Raw genomic sequence first — 23,583 nt, 5'->3', positions numbered from 1 at the left:
ACAACCTAGAAATACAATTCCTTATCCAAAACCTTGGTACCTCATGTCTAAAGATCCTTTGATATATATATACAATGGCAACTCTATCACCTGGTAAATAGTTTTTAGGTTTTACACTTTTACTCATACAAAACCATATAGGATGTCACTTCATCTAGAGGCACTATCCGTAAACTCGTACTACGCATCTTTTAACATCCATAAACCATATGTTACGTAACTAATAAAATATTGTTAAACTTGTACATAAAATAACATTTTCTTATTTAAAAAGAGGTACAAGACTATATAAAAAAACATAAAGCATACATGTAGTTGTCAAAATTGGGTATGTTAATGTTTGTAATATGTTTCACGAGTTTCTGTCAAAGTTGTGGTTTGTTGAATTGTTGGTAACACACTTTCATAAATATTGAATAATCATGTCTATTCGTAGTGGGCGTAAGTTTTTAGTGATGCTCATCGGACACAAGTTATACATTTAAGCAACCTCGTGTTCATGTTCCGATAAAAATATGTCAAGTGTCATCAAAAGTGAACATTTTAGCCGCGTCACGTAGTCCGATGTAATTACTCTCATTGACACACTTCATTCAGTAAAAATGTGAGCACGTTTTTCACAAGTTGAACACAAATAAACCGGTTTGACCAACCCCGAATAAACTTACGCATTATCCACTTTTATATTATAAAATTTAGGCACACTTTTTTATGGAAAAAATTTAATTTTTATATTTTTTAGAACGAGATTTGTATCTAGGCTACCGCACTCTTCAAATTTGGAGAGTTCCGATGTCTCACTCTGGCCAGACTATGTTGTCTTAATAGGGCCCACGTTGACTTTAAAGTTTGGCTTGGGCGTTCCCCCGAGAAATCATGCCGTCGATGTGCCACCACAAGAGCAAAATTCTCTGGGTAACACACAGTGGGACGAAAACCCAAGTGGGCTCAGGGTTCGAACTGACAACTTCTGCACAAGGCCTAGCTCAAATATTTAATTGTTAATATCCATCCAAAAGTGACACAAGTGAGATTCGAACTTGAGTCTTCACTTGAAAACCAAGCCTCCTACCACTGGGGCTGGGCCACAGTTAAGGGATTTATAATAAATTAATTAATCTTGTTTATAATATTTTTTGTAGTATTGTAGAATATATGCTGAATACTTATAAAAAAATATTTCTATTTACAAAAATACTATTAATTTTTTTTATAAAAGTCCTATTAATAATAATTTGATTTTTTTCGATAATAATATAAATGTATTGTAATAATATTTGACTAAAGTTTTCATAATATTAAAAAAAACTATACAAATAGTTTGAATCAAAATTCAAAACAAACAACTAAAAATTAAACATAGAAAGAAGAAACAAGTCGGATTGACAATGCCACCTCACCAACCTATTACCTATGTATCCATCGATGTTCATGTATAATTTGTATACTACTAGAAGAGTGCCCGCGCGATACAGCGGGAAACCGGAAACACATACTTTTATAATCATATAACAAATTTTTGGGTGTTCATTATTTTGTTTAAAACTGTAAGACTGTTCACCAGTTTGGTTTCACGGTTGAAACCGGAGCTGACCATACATATTAAAATGTTAATTATTTACTTATTTACCATTAGATATAATATATATTACACATAGTTAAAATATAGTTAACCGAAGTTTTATTTAATACGAGCAAAATTGTCTATCACAACTTTAATTTAACCAAATTTCAGTATGGTTTTTTTATAATCTTTGTTCTTGTTATGATTTCGCATTCTATTTATTCTAATAAAGTTTATTATTCATGTCACCAAAGTTATCTTTGTTCATAGTATGATTCTCTTAATAACGTATTAGTTGATGTTTAGTTTGAAGTGAATGTATATGCAGATTTATAATTCTTATTTTAAATTTTAAACTCAAATTTTTTTATCGAAGTACAAACTATATCGGAACCTAATCGTTGGTAATGGTTAGGTTTAGTTGGGTTTTAATTAGAAACAATTTAGTTTCGGTTTTCGACGACAACAAAAAATGGGTAAAGTTGGCTCATGGTTTAATTTAAAACCATCAAAAGCAAACCGCAAACACCTTTGCATAATTTTTTTTACTACGAAAACTATAGCAATATCATACTCAAATTAAAGATAATAAAATGCTCGTTTTTATTATGCCATTTATTTTAAAATATATTAACGTACGAAAAAGTTATGATCGTTTTAGAATCGTGGGAGTAATTGGGTTAAAATTGAAAATAAAATAATATATAAGTAAAAAAAATGACCAAAGTTATAACTTTAAGGGATGAAACTTATAACTATTTTAAAGAATTGAAAATGCACATGAGATTTTTATGTTACAATTACATTTTTGTCCCTAATTAGTGTTGTAAATAATGCATTAATTTTTGTAAATTACTTAAAGATGGTGTCTTAATTTGACCCTCTTTGATGCATTATATATAGTACGATAATGATAGACTATACAATAATAACATTTATAAAAGTCTACAGACTCGTTGCGGTAATCTCGGCGTGACAAACATATCTCCCCCACCTATTATTATTCAAACCCGTCATCTATATAAAGTAATAAAACACATCTACATGCATATGCCCATTTATTCAAATAAATCATCCAACAATAAAATTATTAATTAGCTAGCCATGGATCATATAGACGACTCCTTCACACAACCTGGTGCTGTTCCATTCAAGTGGGAGATCCGACCCGGTGTCCCCAAGCCTCTAAACCACCAAAAACCGTCTAGCCATCGCGCTTCGCCTCTCAAGCCACCCCCCTCTAGCCCGACATCCTTCCATTTCCCCTCACCACGAACTCAATCAGCTCGGTTCCAGTTTAATAAGTCGGTTGTCGCTCAACCCGAAGTGGTGACAATGGGTTGCTTTCAAACCCGAAAAGGATATAGCCAAAGGAAAAATATAACTATAACCAACAAGCTCTACCCGAACCCCATGTACAAGTCGGACCTTGAGGCGTTGTCCGCGTGGTCTGAGTCGACTAGAAGGTCGGGATCATCGTTTTATAATGGCTCGCCTTTGTCGAGTACTTCGTTCTCGTCGTATCGATCGTCTCCGAGGACTGCGGGTGTGAGTGATGCGGAATGGGCGGGGTACGGGTTGTTTTAAAGTGAGTATTGTGTTGTAGTGAATATTTGGGCTCGAAGAATATTAGTTTTGTGTATGAATCAAGTTTAAGTGAAGTGGTCTAGTGGCCACTCTGTACTTGGTCATGAAATAATTTAATGTTTGATTTGATTAAGTGTGATCAAGATTTTGTTCCAAGAGCCGAAATAAATGTTTCATGTTATGAGCAACTTTATAAAATTATCCTATTGGTTTTTGTTTAATTCAAATAAAAAAAATAACGGGTCTTATGTATTAAAAGCTTTGATTTTTTTTTTACTTTTTTAACGGCCAACGAGCCCTCTATATAGACTACTGACTAAATTCAGCACATCGGGTACACTCGTCTTTTGATATGGGGAAACCCTCACCTATGGCTAACGCCCGTGAACACTCGCCCGAAGACACGATGATACGGTGAAATAAAACTCAACTAAATGCCGAGATAGGATTGAAACGTAGGTCACATGAAACATCTAGTCTCTCCCTTACTAATCTACTATTGACGCTTTGATCTTTTCTAAACAAACATTTATGTAAATAATATAATTATTTTTGGAACTAATGTGATCTCTCAAGCATCTTATATCACACGTTGCTACAACTAATGTGATATTTTTGGAGATACCTTCTTAAAGGCATCATTATTTTTTTAATTTTCTTCTTTCACTTCCGGTGTCGGTTCTGGTAATTGATTACGGTTAAAAAACGACACCATTGATTACGAATTAGTTGCCTTTCGTTTTCGAAAGAATGAGAACTACTGTTATGACTGGATTTAAAGAATCGTGTAAGTTTGGCCTGTTTAATCGGGTTCAGGTATGTCGAATTTTGTTAAATCGAGTTGGGGTAGTTCAGGTGTTACGTTTCGTGCGACTTCAGGTAAGACTCAGTAATTGGTTCTTTAAGCGTCTCATGTTTATGATGGTTAACATTTGAAGCTGATATGGTTTGGATGATTTTAAATGATTGAATTTATATATTTCTTCTTTATGCTATATTGATGGTTTGAAACCGATCTGAGCACATCAAATGCTCCTCAATTCTGATCAAATGAGCAGACAAAAAACTATATAATCACTGCAGGACTTGAAACTTCATGGAACAGTTTAGTGTACTTTCCCTTTATTATCATTTTTTTTGCTATATGTTTCCTACTTTTTTAATCATATATTGTTTATATCTTATGCAACAATTTATAGTTGTGAACACTAAAGCTTTGGGAAGTTGTAAGATGCCCCAAGCCCGATCATTAATTGAAGTTACTTTAATAAGTATAAAAGGATGTGATGACATAGAGGTGCAGGTGCCATACACATTTTGATCACTTTTTGTTTGACAAAAAGATGTTCTAGATAAGATGTTGATTGATTCAGTCTACCCTCCTTTGTTTTAGAAACGTCTGATGATATACCGGCTGTTGGTGATTTTGGCAATTTAGTAAAAGCTTGCTTTGCAGCTATAAAGCAATATCATGGTAGACAACTGGACGTATTTGGTGTATTCGAAACAACACCGACAAGAATTTCTCAAATTCTATGTTTGGAGATTTGAATCCTGGTAAGTTGTTGTGGAGTTCATGTTCATCAAGTATTTGTGATAGAAAATGGTTTCGTTCAAAATTAGGATTGGCTGAAAGGTTCGGTTGGCTTTTGTTGTCTGGTTGCAGAACCACAAGGGTAGCCTTTCGTATAGAGAGAAACGGAGTTGTTGCCGGTGGTGGTGGATGGCGATTGTAACTTTGTGGCTCCTCACAGATTTGCTTCTTTGAAATTGTCGTTGCTCAGACCACCGATACTCTTAGGTAGTATATGTTCTTCAATTTAGTTGTCCTTAATCGATCTATTGATTAGGAATTTAGGATTGTAGAATGTATACAAAATTATATATGCAATTTTGAGCTATGTATTTAGTTAGTGAAGAGGTAGGTCCCAGCAGAGCCCAGTTGGACCCACAGACTCACCTTGAAAAAGGACGTCTGCGCAGTTCAACCCGCAAGACTCCTTAACGGACGTCTGCGCGGTTGAACCCGCAAGACTAAACTAAAGGAACGTCTGCGCAGAAACCAACTGGATCAGCAGGACCCACCACGCTCAGAGACGTGACGTACTCACGTGCGGTACGCAAGCTGTCCCCGCAGGAAACGCCTACCAATGGTTTTCAGGTACTCCGCCTGTTCCCGCAGTTACGGATACCGGCCATCAGGGAAGGCCACCCGCGCAGCATGGCTACACGCACAAGGCTTAACTCTCATAATAATTCAGCAGTCACCTGAAGAAGGAATGAGCAAGCCGGGAACATTCCCGCACAAAGGCGGGAGGGGGAATACTCCCGCCCAAATGAGCCAGTCCGTACGATACTGAGGATCTTTTACTGTACCTGACGAGGTATGGGCAAAAGATCTGTCCAAAGATACGACAGCTCATTGACAACAGTATGGCGAGCAGCATGCTCTTGTACTGTATGTCACTATTAGCCGCTACCTACTCACCAACTCCTGACATACCACGTGCATAGCCTGTAGTTGGTGAAAAAGGAATAGTACACAGCAGGCCTGGTCACTATCAGCCGCTGCCTACTCACCAACTACCAGCATGGCACGTGCGTAGGCCACTGTTGGTGGAACAGGAATACTATTCAGCAGGCCACACCTCCTTGGAAACCTACCTCCGGCTATAAATACCACAAATGGTATGATCATCTCATCTTAACATATCTTATCATATTATACCTGATATCTGCTCTAGCAATCTCTTAATATACATTTATATTTAAAGAGCAATCTAGACTGATTCTCACGCCGGAGGGTGGTCACAAGGAGGACCCCCCCCCCTTCTCAGTGACAAGCTCACGGTGTCTGTTTTGCAGGTTATCAGAAGAACCATCTTTTCTGGGTCTAACCCCTCGTGGGAAACATCTATCTAACCCCCAGGTTACCAGTAATCTGCCCGGGGTCCGGTTAGTGTTTCTTCATTGGCGCCATCCGTGCATAAAAGCTAGAACTTCATTTTTCTCCAGTTTTTTCAAACTTCTGGAAAGATGGTTAACGTTACTCCGGTCCCAAGGCCAACGAGTTACCAGGAAGCCCCGGTAACCACAACCCCAGCTACTGGGGGGAACACCGGCGAGCACACAAATTTTACGAACACTACCCCGGTTACCCAAGCCGGGACAAGTGCAGTAAATTTTACGAACACTACCCCAGTTACCCAAGCTGGGGCAAGTGCAGTAAACAACCATCCCCTGGGATTCAATAATACCCAGGTGGAAAGACAGCAGACGAGACTCCCCCGCCAAACACTTGAACAAGTTAAAGCGTGGGCGGAGGCACGTCAGAAGGAATTCCAAGCTGAGTTGGACGAACGCTTACGTTCCGTCCAACAGGCTGACGAATTTGGAAGCACTCGCCAACAGCTCAACATGAGCAGTGAGTGCGAGTCCTCGGACGATGATCAGGAGGAATCCGACACCGACGCAAACCCTCGCCTTAGGGCGAAAGGGAAGCGTAAGGAAACGGACTTCCAAACGAGAAGGAATTTCGGAGAAACCTTCAAACAAAGAAACGAGGGGGGAAACCCACGTGACTTCTCCAAAACCTTCAGACCAACTGCTGCAAACGCGGGAACATCCAAGTTTGCAAGGGACATTGCGGAAGCAATCGCCCCAAAAAGTGCCAAGCAGATGCCCAACATTGGCACCTATGATGGTATATCCGACCCAGATGATCACCTGAACAGATTCATAGCGGGGGCAACCGTCAGCAACTGGACGGAACCCACGTGGTGTTATATGTTCCAGATGACACTGGTTGGAGCGGCTAGAGCGTGGTTTGACCGTTTACCGGTCCACCGCATCTATGATTGGGCGGACTTCCAACACAAGTTCAGCCAACACTTCAGTCAACAGAGGAAGTATATTGAAGAACAGTGGACGATCCTCAACTGCGTTAGAGATAAGGATGAACCTTTACTAGACTTCATCACTCGCTTTAACTCGAAGAAGCTGAGTCTGGGCGTTATAAGCGAAGACCTTGTTCGCGCCGCTTTCATCCAGGGCGCCGAATACCCAGAACTTATCCGCACGTTGACGGGTAAAGATGGCATGCCACCCACATGGGATGCCATCATGACGGCAGCCAAGTGCTTTGCCGAAACGGAGAAGCAACTGGGTGGGAATCTGCCCCAGACTACAAACTTCTACACGCAGAGGACTAGAGAAAACAGCGTCCAGTCCGCCTGGCAAAACAAAAGGAGGAAGCCAAGCATATGGCAGTCAAGGGTAAACTTTGACACCTTATCCAGCTCTCGCTCCCTATTAGGCGGAAGGGATAATACACACCCATCAGGCCAACACACCAGGTGGACGCCCCTCACCAAAAGCGTCACGGAGATATTTGCCACGGAGAAACTTCCATGGCCGAAAGCTCCAACGGTCCGACAACGACCTGACGCGGACCAGAGCAAATACTGTGACTTCCACGGCACAAAGGGTCACACCACTGAGAAGTGTTCATCTCTGAGGAATATTATCGAAACATTCGTCAAGGAAGGCAAACTTACACACCTGGTGGCATCAATCAGGAATAGAGGGCAGAATGACAACCGATACAAAAGCAACGGACGAAAGCCCGTTGACATCAGCATTCACATGGTTCGTGGTAACATCAGAGGAAGAAAAAGACAGACGACAGAACCATGCGCATGGAAAGAAGCTGAGGTGCGCTTCCCGCGAGTGCCAGGAGGACCCAGCAAAGAAGGCCCTATCGTCATCAAAAGCCAGCTGGGGCACTACATCACTTCCCGCACTCTTGTTGACAACGGTGCCTCGTCAACAGTTATGTACAGGCAGTTCTTCGACAAGTTAGATGATGAAGACAAGGAACGCTTGGAAACGGTCTAATCCTCGATGGAAGGGTTCGACGGCAGCACAAACACCCCCCTGGGCATCCTATCTTTCCCCGTCACTCTCACAGACAGAAAACTCTCCCGCACGGAGGATGTGGACTTTGTCGTAATGAGGAAGCCGCACCACACGTACGACATTCTCTTCGGGAGAGACGGGATGGCAAGATTCAACGCCGTAGTATCTTCAGTCCACGGCATGATGGGATGGCCAACAGCTGAGGGCGTGGCGATGGTCACCGGTATTCCCCAGGTATGCATCGCATCTGTCTCATCAACACCCAAACCAAAGATGGCTAAACCCACCATCACCGAACCAGAAGAATGGGCTTTTAATGGAAAATACCCCGACCAGGCGGTTTCCATTGGCCCAACAATAACTGATCCTACGCGCACATTACTCAAACGCTTACTACAAAAAAACGCTGACATCTTCGCATGGAAACCAGCAGACATGACTGGTGTACCTCGAAGTAAAGCAGAGCATAAGCTCAAGTGTGACCAAGCTTTTACGCCGGTCATACAAAAGCGTAGAGTAATGGGGGCGGAACAAGCTAACGCGTGTAGAACCCAAGTCAAGGAACTCCTTGACGCGGGCATCGTACGCGTTAGCAGATATCAAACTTGGGTTGCAAATCCCGTTATGGTACCAAAGTCCAACAAGCAATGGCGCATGTGCATAGATTTCAAAGACTTGAACAAAGCATGCCCCAAAGATTGTTACCCGTTACCCGAAATTGATCTTAAGTTAGATTCGTTATCACCGTTTCGCCTTAAATGCTTCCTTGATGCGTATAAAGGATACCATCAAATCCACATGGCCGTTGACGATCAGGACAAAACCGCATTTCGGACGCCCGGTGGCACATTCTGTTATCAAATGATGCCATTCGGACTTAAGAATGCCGGGTCCACATACCAGCGCCTGATGGACAAAGAGTTTCATGCCCAAATTGGGAGAAACTTGGAAGTATACATGGATGACCTGGTCATTAAAAGCCTTAACCCAGAAGCGATGTTGAAAGACATCGAAGAAACATTCAACACACTCAGAAGGATAAACATGAAGCTCAACCCGAGCAAGTGTTCCTTTGGGATGGAAGAAGGGAAGTTCTTAGGAGTCATCGTTACAAAAGATGGCTTCAGAGCGAACCCTGAAAAGGTCGAAACCATTATCAAAATGGAATCACCTACCACCATCAAACAAGCTCAGACACTGAACGGACGCCTAGTTGCACTTAACCGCTTCTTGGCAAATCATGCGGATAGGTCGTTCCCATTCGTGTCGACGCTGAGAAACTGTCTAAAGAAAACGCACTTCCGCTGGACACCAGAAGCGGAAGCAGCTTTTCAGGAAATTCGGTCACGTTTGATCGAACTCCCAACGCTCACAGCACCAGAAGCGGGAGAGGAATTAATCCTATACCTCTCCGCCACAGATAGAGCGACCGGGGCCGTCCTGTTAGTCGAGCGAAAAGGCATCCAGATGCCAATCTACTATGTTAGCCGTCTCCTAACAGACGTCGAAACTCGGTACTCTACCCTGGAAAAATTAGTCTTAGCACTTGTACAGGCTTCACGCAGGCTAAGACGATATTTCCAAGGTCACCCAATTACTATTCTCACCAACTTCAAACTTGCAAACGTTTTAGGCAAACCCGAACTTTCGGGACGCCTAGCCAAATGGGCAATAGAATTGGGAGAATACGCGATAAAATACAAGCCAAGGCCAGCTATAAAAGGCCAGGTCTTGGCCGACTTTATTGCCGAAGTCCCCGCATCGCGGGAGAAAGAGTGCCAGGACGAGGCTCAGCCCTCTCCAGCACTAGACATCAATGAAGTCTGGCGACTTTACACTGATGGAGCGGCCAGCAGCGAGGGCTCAGGCGCAGGGTTAAAACTTACCAACCCAACAGGCCAAGAATACACTTACGCTATTCGACTAGACTTTCCAAGTACGAATAACGAAGCTGAGTATGAAGCATTCTTGGCCGGGTTAAGGATTGCGCGTAAAATGGGAGTAAAGAACTTGGAAGCCCATGTGGATTCCATGTTAGTTGCCAATCAGATAAACGGGACGTACACGGCCGTGAACGACACAATGGCCCTGTACCTCGCTCAAGCAAAAACCCTCATGCGCGATTTTAATGATTGTAAAGTCATACACGTCAAGCGTAGCGAAAACAAATCTGCGGATGCGTTAAGCAAGCTTGCGTCATTAGCTTTCACTCACTTGGGAAAGGACATCCGCATTGAACTCCTGGGAGCACCATCAGTCCCACACAAGGAAATCTGTGTCATCCAAACCGGCACAGAAACGTGGATGACACCAATAATAAATTACCTTGCGGCGGGCATACTACCAGAGTCAAAAACACAGGCAAGAAAACTACGCTGTAAAGCACTGAACTATCAACTCATTGATGACGTCCTTTACAGACGTAACTTTCTTGGCCCCCTCCTCAGATGCGTTGACGACCAAGATGCCAACTACCTCCTAAGGGAAGTACACGAAGGCATCTGTGGGATACATGCAGGTCCACGCGCAGTTGTAGCTAAGCTAAACAACGCGGGATACTTTTGGCCGGGGATGCATACGGATGCGCTGGCGTACATCAGAAAATGCAGGTCTTGTCAGCTCTACGCACCCAACACGCATCGCCCGAAGAATGAACTTGTTCCAGTCACCTCTGCATGGCCATTTCAGAAGTGGGCCATCGACGTGACTGGCCCATTTCCCACAGCAGCAGGGAACGTCCAGTTTCTAGTGGTCGCCATCGACTACTTCACCAAGTGGATAGAAGCAAAACCCTTAGCCCAAACGACCGCAAAACATATCAAAAAATTCATTTGGGAATTTATCATTTGTCGTTTCGGGCTCCCACAGAATTTGGTGAGCGATAACGGCACCAACTTTGCTGACAAGAAGCTACAACAGTGGCTTAAAGAACTTCAAATCACCCACACCTTTACCTCGGTGGCGCACCCGCAGGGTAATGGTGAGGTGGAAAGAGCAAATAGGAGCATCGTCGACGGCATAAAGAGAAGACTATTGAAACACAGATCCGGCTGGGTGGACGAAGTTCCACACGTACTTTGGGCACACAGAACGATGAAAAAGGCAAGTACGGGAGAAACCCTGTTCAGCCTCACTTATGGCACTGAAGCCATGGTCCCGGTCGAAATTGGTTTACCCTCACCAAGGATCATGATTCAACCAGAGGACAATAATGCGGAAAGACGGTTAGACCTTATGCTAACCGAGGAACGCAGAGACTTAGCCGCAATGCGTGAAGAGAACTACAAACGACAAATGCAAAAGTACTACAACACGCGGGTAAAACTCTGCAACTTCAATGAAGGAGACTACATATTGCGTAACAACGAGGCTTCGAACCAAGATCGCCCAGGAAAGCTGACTCCTGTCTGGGAAGGTCCGTACGTTATCAAACAAGTGCTGGGAAAGGGCGCATACCGGCTCGAAAGGCTCGATGGCACTCCCGTCCCAAGAACATGGAACGGAGCTCAATTACGCAAGTGTTACATGTAGATCAATTCCAAATTTGTAAAAGGCCCAGAGCCACTTTTAATGGAAATGATTCTCTTTTGAACATTGACGCTGATGATTATATACTTGTAAACTTTCCACACGGATATAACGGTCTTCACCGCATAATTACGAGGAAAGTCGTTGCGTGGGGAAGGCGGCAAAACCCGCATAAACCCAAAAAACGGCAAACCTTCACGCAGGTCAGTTGAAGGGGAAAAGTTCAGTCATCCCACTAAATGAAAGTGTCGGTCTATCCGCATGAATCATGATAAAGGAAACTGAACACTAACCTATTGACAACCGCGCGTTGAACGGTTAAATTATTCAAAACAGAGAATCTCAACAAAAGGATGAGGAAAACCTACACGCAGGTCAGGTATAGGTAAAGTTTAGCCATCCTACTAAGTTCAAGTGACGGTCCTACCCGCACAATCACGAAAGGAAGCAAACTTCACACCTATTATCTGCCACGTTCAAAGGTTAACTTATCCAAAACACTGGGAAAATTGCTAGAATAAACTAAAATATGCATGCGCAATTCATATAACGTTTATAACGCAAGTCTCAAAGATTCAAAAGTAAGCGGGAATATACCCCTTACCTTGGCAACCAAGTAACTATAAGACGGGTGCGGGTACAGTGTCAAGGCAAAACCCTTCACATACTTAGCACCCGCAGGGAATTGAAGCCAAAAATACCTCGGCAACCAAGTAACTATAAGACGGGTGCGGGTACAGTGTTAAGGCAAAACCCTTCACATACCTAGCACCTGCAGGGAATTGACGCCAGGAATACCTCGGCAACCAAGTAACTATAAGACGGGTGCGGGTACAGTGTTAAGGCAAAACCCTTCACATACCTAGCACCTGCAGGGAATTGACGCCAGGAATACCTTGGGAGTAAAGTAACTATAAGACGGGTGCGGGTACAGTGTCAAGGCGAAACCCTTCACATACCTAGCACTCCGCAGGGAAATGAAACCAAGAAGGATCTTCTGGGCCATGCTTGCGCAAACGGGAATAACATCCCCGCATAGCGGGAACGTCGAGAACTAGATTGTTTGAAACTTCAAGATGGAATTGGTGGTTTTTACATAATTGATCACTATGTTCAAAACTACCAAAACCTCATGGAGAATCTACACAAGAGGTACTCAACGCTCCTGACTTGCGAGGAGGTTACAGACCTACCCGCATCATACCCAAAGATCAAGCAGAACAGTGGGAAATTCTGCGTGACATTAGGACTTCCGTGGGAAGAATCTCCATGGAAAACCTTAAAACTAAACCCTTTTCAAAAACCCTTTGCTTAAGTCCAAAAGTTCACCTCACTTTATTAAACATTCATGAGAAGAACATTGGACTGGGGGGACTTGAAGAGGTAGGTCCCAGCAGAGCCCAGTTGGACCCACAGACTCACCTTGAAAAGGGACGTCTGCGCAGTTCAACCCGCAAGACTCCTTAACGGACGTCTGCGCGGTTGAACCCGCAAGACTAAACTAAAGGAACGTCTGCGCAGAAACCAACTGGATCAGCAGGACCCACCACGCTCAGAGACGTGACGTACTCACGTGCGGTACGCAAGCTGTCCCCGCAGGAAACGCCTACCAATGGTTTTCAGGTACTCCGCCTGTTCCCGCAGTTACGGATACCGGCCATCAGGGAAGGCCACCCGCGCAGCATGGCTACACGCACAAGGCTTAACTCTCATAATAATTCAGCAGTCACCTGAAGAAGGAATGAGCAAGCCGGGAACATTCCCGCACAAAGGCGGGAGGGGGAATACTCCCGCCCAAATGAGCCAGTCCGTACGATACTGAGGATCTTTTACTGTACCTGACGAGGTATGGGCAAAAGATCTGTCCAAAGATACGACAGTTCATTGACAACAGTATGGCGAGCAGCATGCTCTTGTACTGTATGTCACTATTAGCCGCTACCTACTCACCAACTCCTGACATACCACGTGCATAGCCTGTAGTTGGTGAAAAAGGAATAGTACACAGCAGGCCTGGTCACTATTAGCCGCTGCCTACTCACCAACTACCAGCATGGCACGTGCGTAGGCCACTGTTGGTGGAACAGGAATACTATTCAGCAGGCCACACCTCCTTGGAAACCTACCTCCGGCTATAAATACCACAAATGGTATGATCATCTCATCTTAACATATCTTATCATATTATACCTGATATCTGCTCTAGCAATCTCTTAATATACATTTATATTTAAAGAGCAATCTAGACTGATTCTCACGCCGGAGGGTGGTCACAAGGAGGAACCCCCCCCCCCTTCTCAGTGACAAGCTCACGGTGTCTGTTTTGCAGGTTATCAGAAGAACCATCTTTTCTGGGTCTAACCCCTCGTGGGAAACATCTATCTAACCCCCAGGTTACCAGTAATCTGCCCGGGGTCCGGTTAGTGTTTCTTCAGTTAGCATTTAGGATTGTACAATTTGTTATTCTATTTAGCTGTCGTAAGTACTTCCCTCTTTTGTTGATGTCCTTTTTTTTTGTCTTCCTTTGCAAATCGATCTAGCGGTAGCAGTGTTGCCCCTACCTTCACGTTTACGTAGATATATATCGCCTCTATTATAGTCGTGTGCCTATTTTAGTTGAATTTAGGGCTTTCAATTGTAAAACATGCAAAACTATATTTGGAGTTAAATTTAAGATCTATCTTTTTTGGCTCCACCTGTTTTGAAGGTTTTTTTCACTGTTCATGTTGGTGGTTTATATATGCAGAGATCATTATGGTGGTTCGTGTGCTTACCTGAAGTTTGCTCAGTTGAGATTAATATTGCTTGCAGTGTTCTCGCTGAAATGCATGCGTTCTTGACTTGATTTTGTTGATGCATGTGATTCTCTCTCTTTGTAATTTGTACTTGATATGTTCTTAATTTTGTGGTCATAATCTGGGTTGACTTTGTTTTTTTCTAATTGTTAGCGCCAGGTTTATGCTTTTGTTCGTTTTGGTTTAGTTGTACAAATTCAAAGTTAGCTGTTACAAGTTTGGTATTTTCATATTTTGTAAACGAGTTATCGTATACACTAAGTTAGGAATGGATTTGGAGAATACAATGAGATAGGATGCAATGAAGTTTGCACTAGAAAAGAAATTACATTGATCTGCAAGTGTTGAAGCCATAAGGGCAATCTGGATATTTTGAAATTAAAATTAGAAGTTAATGATTCTTAAGTTACAACCTTAAGTTAATTGTTGGATTTTTGTTGCTATATGTTGTTTTCGGACATGTGTGCTTAAGGTTTAGTTTGTTTTCTATAGTTTTATTAGTCTTTTTTTAGAGTCTTTAGATGGATTGGAATGTCTTAGTAAATGTTGAACATGTACAGTTGAAGATACCAAGAGGATGAATGGAACGGTGACTTCTAGCTAAAAGGAAAAAAAAGACTCTTTTGAAGCTTGAAAAAAAAAAGACTCTTTTGAAGCTCGAATGCCACTGCAAACAAGTAACCAAATGAATGCCACAGTAAATGTCTATATAGCTATATAACTATGTAAGAATGATGAAGCTTATGGCACTTAACATGTATGTGTAGTTCATGACACTTAGCATCTATGTCTTTGCTTTTTAAAGTATGCTTTGAGGTCTTAGTAAATAACAATAAACCTTTAGTTTGATCTTACAGTAAGCTTTTCCAATTTTCTGTGCAAAACTCGACACAACATGCAGGTTATAAAATACCCTCTTCTAAACCCAGCGCAACGCGTGGGTCTAGTAACTAGTTGATATTAAAACTTAACTTTTTATGAATGACGAATATCTTTTAACTTTTTTATAAACACCGTTTGGTGTGGTAGCAAAAGTGGTTTAGTTTTAAAATGATGGTCGGAGGTTCGATCCCCACTTGTGGTGGTTTGTAAATAAATATTGACTGCTAAAAAAAAGAATCAACAATACATTTTTAGACTTACTAACCTTATAGTTGCATAACTAATAGTAATGTTTAACTTCAAATTAGCTAAATATATTTTAGTTAAAAAAAAGTTTAATAAAAGATTTGGGATATCATGAGTAGGAAACAAAATATACTTTTATCAGAATAAGGGATATGAGTCGGTGAAAAATTAAAGTAGGAAACAAAATATATTAACTAAATATATCATCATATGGAGGTAGGGTAGCAAAAAGACCAAAAGACCCATAAAGATCACCGCGGGTGGAAGTGGACTCCCTCAATAATCACCCGCGGGACATATAAATCACCCTCATAACTTAAGTCAAAGGAAGAATGAGATAAGAGTCCAGAGGCTATCTGCGGAGTGATCCAGAAGTCCTCAGAAGTCATCTGTGGGGCATCATTTACACCCGCAAAGGAGACCAGAGAATGACGTCAAGGGTACAACTGTAATTAACTAACTTCTTTCTAGAAGATTTACAAGAATCTTTTCTTGGGAAGCACAAGACGTAACAGGCAATGATAGAAGGACAGTTGGCAAGGTTGTTATAACCGTTCACATGGCAAGATTAACTCGTCCTATCATATGCGGACACATGTTCAGGTTGTTATGAAAGCATCTTTTTGAAAGGGACAGCTAGACCAATCAAATTTCCTTACCCTTCGGTTATAAATACCTCCGTCGTCTTCACAAGGTATTCATTCACTCCCAACTATTATTCTCAATAATTTGAACTTTTCTTTGAATCAGAACAATATTTATTCTCACGCCGGAGGGAGGTTACCGGAAAACCCCCGCCACCTCTTGTCCTTCCCGTAATAAGCTCACGGTGGTTGTTTTGCAGGTTTCCGTCATTGAACTTGTATTGTTAAAGTGGTAATTTTTCGACCCGAATCCTGTGGACTCATTGATCTAACCCCTGTGGGATTAGATCCGTGATTCTTCATGGGCGCCATCCGGCTTGTGCTAAAATTGTAAGAGTTTTTGTTGTTCCGAACGATATGAATCAATCTCTTCAAGGGCCGACGGAGACTCCAGCGGTGACCCTGCGTTCTACTCGTGTCAAAGCACCCGGAGGTCCGAATCCAGGTGATTTGGGGCATGTGACGATGGAAACTCGCCGGATTCGCATGGAACTAGATGTGGAAGACAGATCTGATAATTCTCCTCCGACGAGACCTTATCGTCGTAATCTCAGATCTGAAGGAGTCCAATCTCCTGAAGAATGGTTGTGTCTGCAACAAGATAGCGCTTTGGCTGAGTACGAACGCATGATTCGTGAAGAACGAATTCGTGCTCGAACTCTAGTTTACGATGACGTTCCTCTTAGATCTCTGTCTCCTTCTCCAACAATACGAATGAGCCAGATGCGAGATAGTCTTTAGACCGAGAGATTTTCTGAGGAAGATTTTGGAAGAAGAGGACGTGATCAAGTTCGTCCAGTTGTGCGGGAATCTTCCCGCAGAATTGAGTTTGAAAGTTACGATTCCAGAGGCCAGAGAGATCCGACCTATCGTCGTGATGAAGTAAGCTACTTTAGCGATGATAGTCATATCCATGGGAGAAGAACATAACTAGTTAGTTTAAACTTAATTAAACTAATTAGTTTTCAATAATCTTTAGATAAAACGAAAGAAAGAAAATAAAATTAGTAATTGATAAAAAAAGAAGTAGCTTAAAATAGGAAACAAAATATACTTCGGAATAATATGAGTCGGTGTAATATTAGAATAGGAAACAAAATGTATTAACTAACTATAAATCATCACATCATCATTATATGTGGTTTGGAAATACGAATCCAAGATAGTAAGATACACATTCAACAATTGAACTCTAGTTACCGTTAGAATTAAAACCTTGTATTGCAAGTTACATTATATTTAACTATATATATAAGGGCAGCATCATACATCCATCTATACTTAATAATATACTTAATAATTTTCTCGATCATTACTCCACAATTTCTCTCCATCGGTACGTTTATCAAACTATGTTTATATTACTTACATCCATCAGATTCTTCTTAATTGTTCATGATGAATCCATCTTATTATCACCACCCCATTCCGCAACCACCACGCTACGCTTACGGTGTTCCTATACTCTCCGTTCCTGCTCCACGGGTTCAAGTCATTCCGGTTCATTATGCCATGGGTGAACCCTACCCTCTATTAGTGTTGTTTCTTGACAAAGTAGCCATTCTTGACACCCCCAATACCTCGTCGGTGAATCAAGAACCACGCGTTCATATACGCAAAATCACTACTTACCATATACAAGACCAAAAGACATGTTCGACATGTCTGAGTATAACTCTCTAGAAGAAACTTATATGATGTTAGAGATAGAGGCAGATCCTGCACATGCACCGCGACGAAGTGGTTCCGGTTTATCAGAAGAAGAGATTTCAAAGCATCTACATGTCTACAAGGCACAAGGATATATGATCAAAGACTGTGAAACGGATATATGCTTTATTTGTTTATGTGACTGTGAAGAAAACGAGAAGATTGGGCGTCTCGAGTGTGGGCATCAATATCATGCTGTATGCATCAAGCGTTAGTTATTGTCGAAAAACGTTTGCCCTATGTGCAGGTCTGGTGCATTGAGGGTATAGATGTTGATTTTGATATGTAGTATTTTACATTTGTTTTGTAATTGGTGGTTTTGAGATACTAGTTATTTCTTGATGTATGATATAAACCAAGTTCATATGATGGCATTTTTTGGTTGTTTTTATGACCGTTGCTTGTATGGACTCTTTAATCAATAACTTTTTGATACTGATTTTGATATGTAATATTTAACAATCAGTTTTGGACGCTCGTTAGGTTAAAAGTTCAAGGCAATGTTAAAGTTAAAGGTAAAAGGAACGTTTCACTTAACATGAATGTCCAGTTTTTTATAATAACCTATCATGTTTTCACTTTGCACTTGTAACTGTACTCTTTACCACTAAAAAACAGTAAATTATATATTCTTAAACTATTCTTACTTCTAGGGTCAAACTGGCTTTTACTTATGTTAAAAAAAACATCAATTATACACGTCTTTCGTTTAGCTAACACTTACTAAAAGCAAGACACTACTTTTTGAAACAAAACTTATTAGTCTGTCATGAGAGATGAGAGTACATGAATTAAATAAACAGCATCTACTACAACCATGCCATAATTATGCAGGATCGCATAAAAAAAATAAAAACCGTTCCTGGAAATACAACATTAAACTTGAAGTCATCTCATTTGCAATTTGGTGTAACGATCAGCTGCTATAGATAACGATTGGATCGAAACTGGGAAAGATGGGCCCATCTGCATCACACCAGTCGTTTAAGTTAGTTTCAAAGTTGCCCATCCCATCAAATTATAGTTGACAAGAAAACCGTGACGATAATGATTACTTTCTTATAATTCTATAGTTTTAATAAGTGCAACATAATACTATGGTATTGTAATAAAGGTAGCAAGGAGATTACCGTGCTGCAGATATGGAAGGTGGTCACGTATCCAGCATACTTGGAACCTACACAAGTCACAAAGAGGCCCATTGACATTAAGTGCTAAATAGTAAAAACTTCTACTTTTCACTCATGAATCGAAAACTAAAGCAGGTAAATAAAAATAATTACTTTTCTTTAATCCTGCAGGCTTGGCTAGCAAAAGAGCATTAACAAAGGCTCCCACGTTTTCACATAAAGCCTCTTCTGTAAAACTGACCTGTTTCACATAATTATGCAAGACAGTTAAATTACGAATCACATGCAATGATGTAAGTGATGTAACATAAACATTAAAAGAGAATTTATTACCTTTCCGAGACCAACATGAACAATTGCTGACTTGTCTTTCTTAAATGTGATGTTCTTCTTTGCTTCTTTCACTGCCCTTGAAATATCAGTGGTTACAGAACCATCCTGTACAGGAAAATAAAACGACACATAAGCATGACATGCAAGTAGCTTTTGGTGTTAAACGATTGAGCTTATGACTCACTCGTGCATTTGGTGTTAAACGATTGAGCTTTTTCGATATCTGCCAAAAGAGAATAACAACTTCCATTAATTAAACTAAACAGATGGTTTCGCGACATTACATATTCTGAGATGAAAAATGCAGACCTCTTTTCCTATTTGTGGCATAAGTTGAGGCATTGCAATGCACTTGTCAATGTCCTTTGTGTTAATACTGCCTGCAAAAAGTTGAATTAAGATATAAGAATCACACAGTAAAAATAGTTGTTAACAAATTTTAAAAAGAAAAAAAAACATTATAGTATATGAGACTGATGAGTTACCATTTTTAATTCCTTCAATAAGGTCCTCACCACCTACCAAATCAGCTCCTGCAGCTCTAGCCTCGTCAGCAGCTGTTCCTTCAGCAAACACAGCCACCCGAAGAGCCTGCAAAACACAAACTACCATTAGATAAACTAATTAAAAAGCAACATCAAATATGTACCAATATTGAAATCATAATCAAGTATAGATAGTACCTTTCCACTGCCATGTGGAAGAGATAATGAGCCAGTAAGTTTCTGCGCATTCAAACAAAGTCACAACATAAGATAAGCCAAGTCAAAATCGTCAATCATGTAGTTGACAAGAAAATATTAACCAGGAAAATCCAATATGACAAAGCAAGGTGACTATTTTCAATAAAAAAAATTTCAAAAAAATGTGAAACATTTAGCTTTTAAAAGCCTATACTTCTTTTGAAAAGCCTAGAAATGGCAACGAGGCTAGTGCATTGATACGTTCTCATTTACATGACTTTAATCTTAGTTTATCAATGTCCAGTCCACAATTAACACATAAACATAGTACTTTGTACTATTAGAATATCAGTTGAAAATGACAATTAACCATTTGAGAGTGATAAAAAAATATTATCAGATTCAAAAAGTGACATGAACAAAACATCTGTGTTTAAGCCTGACATAATCCATGACACCAATAACGAGTTAGAAAGAAAGTAACATACCAGATCAGTACGACGCAGATCAACAGCTAATTTTACATGTGCTTCCAAGGTCTCATCAAAATTACGCTTGGCATTAGCCTGAAAGATATAAAAAAGACAACAAATCAAGAACCACAGTCAAAGAAAATTAGCTCAAATTAATGAATTCACTAACCAAAGTATACGTATGTCAAAATTCTTATGCTATGACATTAGGAAACATATAGATGGAACATTAGTCATGTATACAGAAGATGAGAACAAGTCTTCATCTAAAATTACATAGATTATATGTACCAAAAATCAACTATAACTGAACAGTGTTTTGAGCATAGTTATAAAAAGCCCTCGCTTCTTGCTCCTATGCCCATTTTTCAGGCGAGGCTCAATAAATGCGCTTCTAGTTCCTAGGCGAGCGCTTCGGCATTGTCTATGCCAAGAGCATGTGAACATAAAAGCCGAGCAATAGCAACGCAGGAGATGCTATTGAAAACTAAGATCTAGGAGAAGTCAAAGGCATTATATTGATACATTTTGTTATTCAAGTTTAGGAATTACATTTGAATCTTGACTAGTTTAGAACTTTTGGTACTAATTAGATGATATTAAATGTTAAATAATAGCTTTTGTTTATTTTATTTTTAGAATAGTATTATTTTTCATATACATAATATATTTTTAAAATTTTTATTTAAATGCGCTTATTTTTCCTCAAGCCCTCGCTTTTTTTGTGCCATAAGGCGAGGCCTATGCGCCTTGAATGCGCCTAACGCATTTGATAACTATGGTTTTGAGAATATAACCACCCTAGTTCCTACAAAATGACATTCCAAGATATTCCATCATTCCAGCAAGATAGAATATTTTACTTAGCATAACTCGATAAAAATGTGACTGTTGAATAACTGTCCAAAATATCTCTCAACAGAAACAAAGTATAGGAAACTTGTGAAACAATCACACAACATTAAGTTAGTAATCAACTAATTTCAAAAAATGATTACTAAAGGACATAAAAGTAAAGTAAGATTAAAATTTGTGAACTTGCTATAAAGATAAGAAACAATGTTGTTAAGTTCAGATAACCAGATACAAAAAAGTGATGTATTTTTTGGTCTGATCTAAAAACCAAACAATGTTAAATCGTAAATCTTGACAGACGCAAACCATATGCAACATACGATCAATCTCTAATCTTAATATGTCATCAACAAGGACTTAACCAAGATTTTAAACAACAATAGAAAACGTTAGCAAGAAAACAATTTGATGTTCCACCGTCCCCAACAAAATACAACAGGTAACTTGGCGTAAAAATGTGACTATTGATCAAATGTCCAAAATATTTTTCAACGGAAACAAAGTACAGGAAACTTGTGAACCAACATAAAGTTATCAATTTTAGAGGATAATTACTAATGAACATGAAAATAAACTAAGATTAAAATTTGAAAACTTGCTACAAAGATAAACAACAATGCTATTACTTTCAGATAACCAAAAACAAAACATAATGCATTTTGTTAGGTCTAATCTAAAAAACCGAAACAATATTCAATGGTATAACCTTGACAGATGCAAACAATATGCATTATGCAACATAAGATTAATCACCAATATTAATATCTCAATGCTCATCTCACCAACAGCAATGTGAGTTTCAATATCAGGGTCTTAATAAAGATTTTACCTTTACAAACTTGTAAAGGTTGACACGCGCATATAAGTCATGTTATACTGTTGAATAACAAGCCTTTGGTTTTCAACAACATAAAGTTAGTAATCGACTAAACTCAAGAAATGATTACTACTGGGCATATCATATAAAAGTAAACTACGACCAAAAGCCGAAAACTTGCTACAAAGATAAATAACAATGCTGCTGATTTCAGATATCCAAAAACAAGAAAGTGAGGTCTGCTCTAAAAACCGAAACAATGTTCAATTGTATATTCTTGATAGATGCAAACATTATAACTATAGAACATAAGATCAATCTCTAATATCTAATCTTAACATCTTATGTCACCGGCATAATTTAAGTTTCAATATCAGGGTGTTAATAATAAAGATTTCACCTTTACAAGCTGCACAGCCTCCTTAAGATCATGAACAACCTTCTGCCCCTTATTATTACTACTCTTCCTTTCCTCCGCCTTCAGCATCGTCGGAAACGGGACCGATTGTTCTTCAACCCCAACCCGAAACACCCGTCTCATCACCCGATTATCCGCTTCAATCTTCCGCCTTTCCGCCTCCATTTCCTCACTCGTCCTCTCACTTTCACCACCACCAGCATCACCCTTCTTGTCCTCCGGCAACTGTGCCACCCTATTCGGATACGAAACCGGAGACGATGGATTAAAATCCTTCACGAAGCGAACGTCTTCACGGCTCCAACCCGTGTTTCCATGAACTTGTGGGTTCTGGGTATTCGAATCGGGTGGGGAATTGTTGGCCGGGTCTTTGGGTTTGATTGGGTAGGAAACGGGTTGAACGGGTCGAGTGGAAATGGGTTCGTTTGGGGGAGGATTGGGATCAGGGTTTGGTGAAGAAGAACAGAGTGATCTGTGAAGAAGAAGCCATGGGGATGAAGAAGAATAATGAGAGATTGGAGAGTGTCGGCGAGCTTGAGACAACAGGCGTTGAAGGGCCGCCATGAATGGTGGTAAGTGAGTGAAGATGAAGAAAGGGTTTTAGGGGTTGAAGACGATGATTTACGGGTTTTGTGAGTTCAGTTATTTGGGTTCGGTTTTTTTCGGAAAAACAAAGAAAACCTACAACATGAAAACTAAGAAACATATTATTATTTACTTGTTATATTGAAACATAACTCGGTAAAATAGTATTTCTTCTATTTAGGTTGTTATTAGAAAAGATGTATATAATCCATAATACTTGATCAACCATAATAGGTGGAATATGTACAAGTGAATGTCTAGGGTGTTCCGTATACGATGTACATACCAAATAATAATATCACGTTATTAAATAAATAGTTTATTCAGGTGTTTCGGGTTGATCCGAATCCTAGAAATCAAACCCAAGAACAAACCCGAATTACTAAGAAAAAATCCAACCAATAGCAAAACTATGG

General features: G+C 40.2%; 2 protein-coding genes across 2 annotated transcripts; one reads left to right on the top strand and one right to left on the bottom strand.

Moving 5' to 3' along the window:
* Positions 1-2,668: 2,668 nt before the first annotated feature.
* On the top strand, positions 2,669-3,151 carry LOC143558608 (uncharacterized). The gene has a single exon (XM_077047416.1). The coding sequence runs from the start codon at positions 2,669-2,671 to the stop codon at positions 3,149-3,151; it is 483 nt and encodes a 160-aa protein (XP_076903531.1).
* A 15,385-nt stretch (positions 3,152-18,536) lies between these two features.
* On the bottom strand, positions 18,537-23,196 carry LOC143558623 (uncharacterized). Its single transcript, XM_077047432.1, has 10 exons — positions 22,565-23,196; positions 20,508-20,585; positions 20,020-20,061; positions 19,822-19,927; positions 19,646-19,716; positions 19,521-19,559; positions 19,337-19,441; positions 19,157-19,244; positions 19,004-19,050; positions 18,537-18,839 (listed from the first exon to the last, which is right to left on the bottom strand). The coding sequence occupies exons 1-10, from the start codon at positions 23,144-23,146 to the stop codon at positions 18,762-18,764; spliced, it is 1,236 nt and encodes a 411-aa protein (XP_076903547.1). The 5' UTR covers positions 23,147-23,196; the 3' UTR covers positions 18,537-18,761.
* Between the last annotated feature and the right edge of the window lie 387 nt (positions 23,197-23,583).

This window comes from Bidens hawaiensis, unplaced genomic scaffold, assembly GCF_021521415.1.
Source record: "Bidens hawaiensis isolate Kalapana, Puna unplaced genomic scaffold, B.hawaiensis_p1.1 tig00019559_1, whole genome shotgun sequence".
In the NCBI taxonomy this organism is placed as follows: domain Eukaryota; kingdom Viridiplantae; phylum Streptophyta; class Magnoliopsida; order Asterales; family Asteraceae; genus Bidens; species Bidens hawaiensis.
The sequence above is the reverse complement of the archived record's forward strand: the minus strand, read 5'-3'. Positions and strand labels throughout refer to the sequence as shown.

Coding starts and splice junctions, on each gene's coding strand:
- LOC143558623 (XM_077047432.1), bottom strand. CDS start 23,146: ATGGCGGCCCTTCAACGCCTGTTGTCTCAAGCTCGCCGACACTCTCCA. Junction 19,560..19,645: donor TGCCACAAATAGGAAAAGAG/GTCTGCATTTTT, acceptor CTCTTTTGGCAG/ATATCGAAAAAGCTCAATCG. Junction 19,442..19,520: donor GTTTAACACCAAATGCACGA/GTGAGTCATAAG, acceptor TTTCCTGTACAG/GATGGTTCTGTAACCACTGA.
- LOC143558608 (XM_077047416.1), top strand. CDS start 2,669: ATGGATCATATAGACGACTCCTTCACACAACCTGGTGCTGTTCCATTC.